Raw genomic sequence first — 5,620 nt, 5'->3', positions numbered from 1 at the left:
GGGAAGAGATGGGCATGGAGGAGGGCACTTGTGGGGATGAGCACTGGGTGTTATATGTAAACTAACTTGACAATAAACTATTTATGGGGAAAAAAGAACAATGATAGAATCAAACCAGGGGGAAAAAAAGCTTCTGCATGGCAAAGAAAAAAATCCATAAGACAGACAACTGACGGATTGGAAAAATATAGTTGCAAATAACATATCAGACAAAGGGATAATATCCAAAATCTATAAGAACTCACCAAATCCGCACTCGAAAACAAACAATCCAGTAAAAAAAGTTATTTTAAATAAAATCTGAACAGAGGACCATGGGGGAGAAGAAGGAGGGAAATAGTCGGGGAGAGGGAGGGAGGAAAAACAAGAGAGCCTCTTGAATGCTGATTAAATACTGAGGACTGATGGGCGTAGGGGGTGAGGGGGGAGATGGGCATAGAGGGGGGCACTTCTGGATATGAGCACTGGGTGTTAATGGAAACCAACTTGACAATAAACTACTAAATAAATAAAAAATAAATAATGACTTTCTTCACCTCACTGCCCCACACTCTTATGAACATCTTCATAACAATCTCAAGCCTTAATTGTGTTTTACTTATATTCCCAATTTTTAAATAAGCTTCTATTTACATCTAATAATAAAAACAACTTATCAGAACAGGAAAAACTCCTACATTGTTGTATATTCGATCCTCTGCCTCTACTTCACGTTGGATGTTGTGGAAAGCACATAAATCACACATTCTTTAAACTTCACATCTAGGTCACAAGGCTGAGAAGAAAGTTTATTGAAATACCAGATACTGGCAGCAATTCTGAGGAAATAAAGCCACTTAAAATATAACACTTGGTGACAATAATTCTTGCAAAATCGACAACCATTAAATCCAATGACTCCTGACACAACCAGCAACATGGTTGCATTGACACGGATTTATGCTGAGCAGAATAAGCCCTACAAATAAGAGTTCATATAATATAATTACACATGTACACATTCTCTAAAACCAAAAATAATCTGAAGACACATGAGAAAGATTAACAGTTCCGTGGGGACAGGGTGAAGAAAGGAACTAGGAAGGAAGAATTCCAGGGGAACTATAAGAGATTTTAATCAGAATTATGTGTTCAGTCTTGATCATGTTGACTCACATCACTGTTCTATCATATCACACACTCGGCATGTGCACCTCACTCTAAGTCAGGTACATTCATCAAAGCTCCTACAAATAAACACAGAGATTACTCAGTAGGCACACAATGATGTGACATGTTAAAGACTTAAAAATACACCTGCACTGACCCTGATTCTCTCTATGTTTAAGGTAAACTCCAGAGGAAGCAAAATACGTAGCTGCTTATATACGCAGAGGACATGCAAATCAGACCTGCCCTGTGCTGAATAAACCAGCCCAGCCCTGACCCTGCAGCTGGGAGAGGAGCCCCAGCCCAGGAGTCCCAGGTGTTCCCAGTCTGTGATCAGGACAGAACACAGACACCTCACCATGGAGTTTGTGCTTGGCTGGGCTTTCCTTGTTGCTGTTTTAAAAGGTAATTCAAGGTGAACAAGAGACACTGAGTGTGTGAATGGATGTGAGTGAGAGAAACACTAGATGTGTGACAGTTTCCTGACCAGGATGTCTTGTGTCTACAGGTGTCCAGTGTGAGGTGCAGCTGGTGGAGTCTGGGGGTGGTCTGGTGAAGCCTGGAGGGTCCCTGAGACTCTCCTGTGCAGCCTCCGGATTCACCTTCAGTAGCTACCACATGTACTGGGTCCGCCAGGCTCCAGGAAAGGGGCTGGAGTGGGTTGGATATATTTATAGTAGTGGAAGTACAGGCTACGCAGACTCCGTGAAGGGCCGATTCACCATCTCCAGAGACAACGCCAAGAACACAGTGGATCTACAGATGAACAACCTGAGGGTCGAAGACACGGCCACATATTTCTGTGCGAGAGACACAGTGAGGAGTCATCAGTGTGAGCCCAGACACAAACCTCCCTGGAGAAGGGGATCAGCACCACCAGGGGGCGCACACTATGCACAGCTCTGGTTTATATTCCCAGGAGCAGGGACAGATGGAGGTTACAGAAAGGTTTCCTGTCAGGGTCTGGGACTTCCTACCCATAGAGTACTTTCCCCCAGGGATCACTTATTGACACATGATTTTGTGCTTAACTATCAGTTTCTGAATGAGTTACTTAGAATAGGAAACGTATAGGAACATGCACAGAAGACAGAGGTGTTGGCACTAGCTTAATCCTTGCCACTAGAAATGAATTAATCACAGACATTTTGAGGTTCATGAAATGAAGCTTTACAAGATTCCCTGTTGCACTCACTATTTCTTACACGCCCGCCCAGCTCAGTGTGCAAGCTCGCTAGAAGCCGCATACAGTGCGTGGTGGACACGAAGCTGCAGAGGCGCCGAATATCTTCATCTAGAGAAGACAGACTCCTGATTGGCTCATTGTGGGAAGCATGTTCACTGCACCAATATTAGTTGAAGGCATGGGAAACCACATGGACCCCCACCAGGGCACGGTTGGATGTGGAACCTGAAGTTTATACACACACACACTTGGAGGGGAGAGAGAGAAATAGGAGAGTAAGAAACTTTCATGGGCTTCATCATTTAAGAAGTGTGAAACTAGTTAAACTGGATCTGACACAAAATGTCATCAGAGCTGTGTGTCCTTCTGAGGCACAATTGCACACCTTGAATTTCTGGTCATGGCATGTTATATCCTCAGAATCCAGCAGGGAGAATCTTACCACAGACATCAGGTGGTTTTTCCTTTTAGAACAATGAATGTCTCTCTGCCTTGCTCTCATAAGGGTGGTGTGATTCCATTCATGTCCATGCAAACTCCAGGACAATATATCCTTTCCAGGGTCCTAGATACACTCAGAGTTCAATGTCCCTTGTTTCATAGATGGTGATACTCACCGTCGTTGTGCATCTGCAGTTCGATTCCTTAGGAGGTATTTTCCAGAAACTCTCCCCCACACAGTGATCCACCATCTGCTCTGAGAGATGGTCAGTTTTCATTTCTCCTGCAATACTTTCCCTGCTGTCTTGTAACACAACCTCGTATGCACTACTTGAGATGTTGACATAGAATATATCACACTTCACCTTCATCAATTTACAAACAACAACTGCCTATTAACATGTAACAGGAAAACAGGACATTGTTCAATACGGGACAAGGATGTGTTTACAACACAAACCTGGATAAAACCTCTGCGTTTCTTCCCATGCCTTCCTGCTTCCTCTCTGTCCAGGAGGCGGGGTGTGGTTCCATGAGGGATGTGAGGCTCTGATGGACAGGGAATGCGGTGTCCTGCGTGAAACCAGCACCGACCCCAACCTCAGAGGAGACACAGGAAGTGCCCTTCTACTCTCGCCGTCCTTACATTTTCTTGACATCCCAGGAGTGTGCACCTGATGTCATACCTCTGTCCCTTTGGTGTAATTGTGCTCCATGGATACAGGAGGTCAGGACCACTTCCACCCTGAGCATGAAGCTATTTGGGAGGGTCGTTCTCAGGAGAAGCACATCCAATTTGGGTTCTTCATATGTCTGTTGTCAGTCATTCTGTGTGTATCTCAGATATTCCAAGATGTGTAAGATCAGTTACTAATCTAACACACCTGCTCCTTTAGACTCTGCTCAGGTTGTGTGGACTCACCCAGGTGAACGTGGAGAAGGAGTCTCAGGTGTACAGACTCTCGCTGTCTCTCTCATTTACCTGCGTCACCACTAAATTCTCACCAACAGCAGTCGACTTCGGGTATTTTTTATTTAATTCAGTTTTTGCAACTCTAACCTCCAGTTTTTTAGTGCATAGTGAGCAGGCTGTGCTCAGTTGTGTTATTGTAAGACATTTGTACAGTGGATACTTTTAAAGAAATGTACTTATTTAAACAAAATAGTGGATACATTGTCTAATTTTTATGCACTTTTCCCCTTAGCAACCTTGATATGACTCCTCTTTTGAAAATCAATAATGACACCTATATGGTAATGAATATCTATTTTAGATTTTGTACTTATAGAATTTTATTGTAATTAGTTGTTTAACTGATACCATATTTTCTTTTCTTTCCTTTTCTCTTTTTCTTTTTTTTACAAATAGTTTATTGTCAAGTTGGTTTCTGTATAACACCAGTGCTCATCCCCACAAGTGACCTCCTCCATGCACATTCCTCCCTATCCCCACACCCATCAGTCCTCAGTTTGTTCACAGCATTCAAGAGTCTCTCATGGTTTGCCTCCCTCCCTCTTCCAAACTATTTTACCTTCATCTCCCCCATTTTCCTCCGTTAAGTTCCTCCTAATCCTCCTTTACATGCAAACACATGGTATTTGTCCTTTTTCTGCCTGACTTATTTCGCTCAGCATAACACCCTCAAGGTCCATCCATGTTGCTACACATGGCCAGATTTCATTCGTTCTCATTGTCATGTAGTATTCCATGGTATAGATAAACCACATCTTCTTGATCCGTTCATCAGTTGGAGGACACTTAGCTTTTCCCTGCACCATCTGTAAAGGGGCTGTTTTTTTTTTTTTTTCCATTGGATGCTCTTCCCCACTCTGTCAAAGATTCGTTGGCCATTCATTTGTGGGTATAATTCTGAGTTCTCTATTCTATTCCATTTGTCTATGTGTCTGTTTTTGTGCCAATTCCATACTGTCTTGATGATGACAGCTTTGTAGTAGAGGCTAAAGTCTGGGATGGTGATGCCTCTCATTTTGGTTTTCTTCTTCAATATTATTTTGGCTATTTGGGTTCTTTTTTGTTTCCATACAAATTTTAGGATAGTTTGTTCTAGTTTTGAGAAGAATGCTGGTGCAATTTTGATTGGGATTACATTGAATGTGTAGATTGCTTTGGGTAATAATTATTTTTTAACTATATTTATACTTCCAATCCATGAGCATGGAATGTTTTTCCATTTCTTTGTGTCTTCTTCAAATTCCTTCATAAGTTTTCTATAGTTTTCATCATACAGATCTCTTAAATCCTTGGTTAGGTTTATTCCTAGGTATTTTGTGGGTTTTGTGTGCGTGTGTGTGTGTGTGTGCGCTATTGTGAATGGGATCAGTTTCTTGATTTCTCTTTCTGTTGCTTCATTGTTGGTGTATAAAAATGCAACCGATTTCTATACATTTATTTTGTACCCTGAAACTTTGCTGAAATCTTGTATCAGTTCTAGTAGACGTCTGGTGGAGTCTGTTGGGTTTTCTATGTAGAATATCACGTCATCTACAAAAAGTGAAAGTTTGACTTCTCGTTTGCCAATTCTGATGCCTTTTATCTCCTTTTGTTGTCTGATGGCTGATGCTAGGATTTCCAGCACTTCATAAACAACAGTGGTGAGAGTGGACATCCCTGTCCTGTTCCTGATCTCAGGGGGAAAGCTCTCAAATTTTCCCTGTTGAGGATGATGTTAGCTAAGGGCTTCTCATAGATTGCTTTTATGATGTTTAAATAAGTTCCTTCTATCCCGACTTTCTCGAGGGTCTTTATTAAGAAAGGATGCTGTATTTTGTCAAATGTTTTTTCTGTATCTATTGACAAGATCATATGATTTTTATCTTTTCTTT

The 5,620-nt window shown here is 41.8% G+C and overlaps 1 gene segment (V, D, J or C); it reads left to right on the top strand.

Moving 5' to 3' along the window:
- Positions 1–1,445: 1,445 nt before the first annotated feature.
- On the top strand, positions 1,446–3,454 carry LOC120225978. The segment is given in 3 exon segments: positions 1,446–1,554; positions 1,658–2,086; positions 3,291–3,454. Coding segments are annotated over 3 exon segments (639 nt in total).
- The last annotated feature ends 2,166 nt before the right edge of the window (positions 3,455–5,620 follow it).

Source organism: Hyaena hyaena, unplaced genomic scaffold (assembly GCF_003009895.1).
Source record: "Hyaena hyaena isolate Hyena2069 unplaced genomic scaffold, ASM300989v1 scaffold_1560, whole genome shotgun sequence".
NCBI lineage: Eukaryota > Metazoa > Chordata > Mammalia > Carnivora > Hyaenidae > Hyaena > Hyaena hyaena.
The sequence above is the reverse complement of the archived record's forward strand: the minus strand, read 5'-3'. Positions and strand labels throughout refer to the sequence as shown.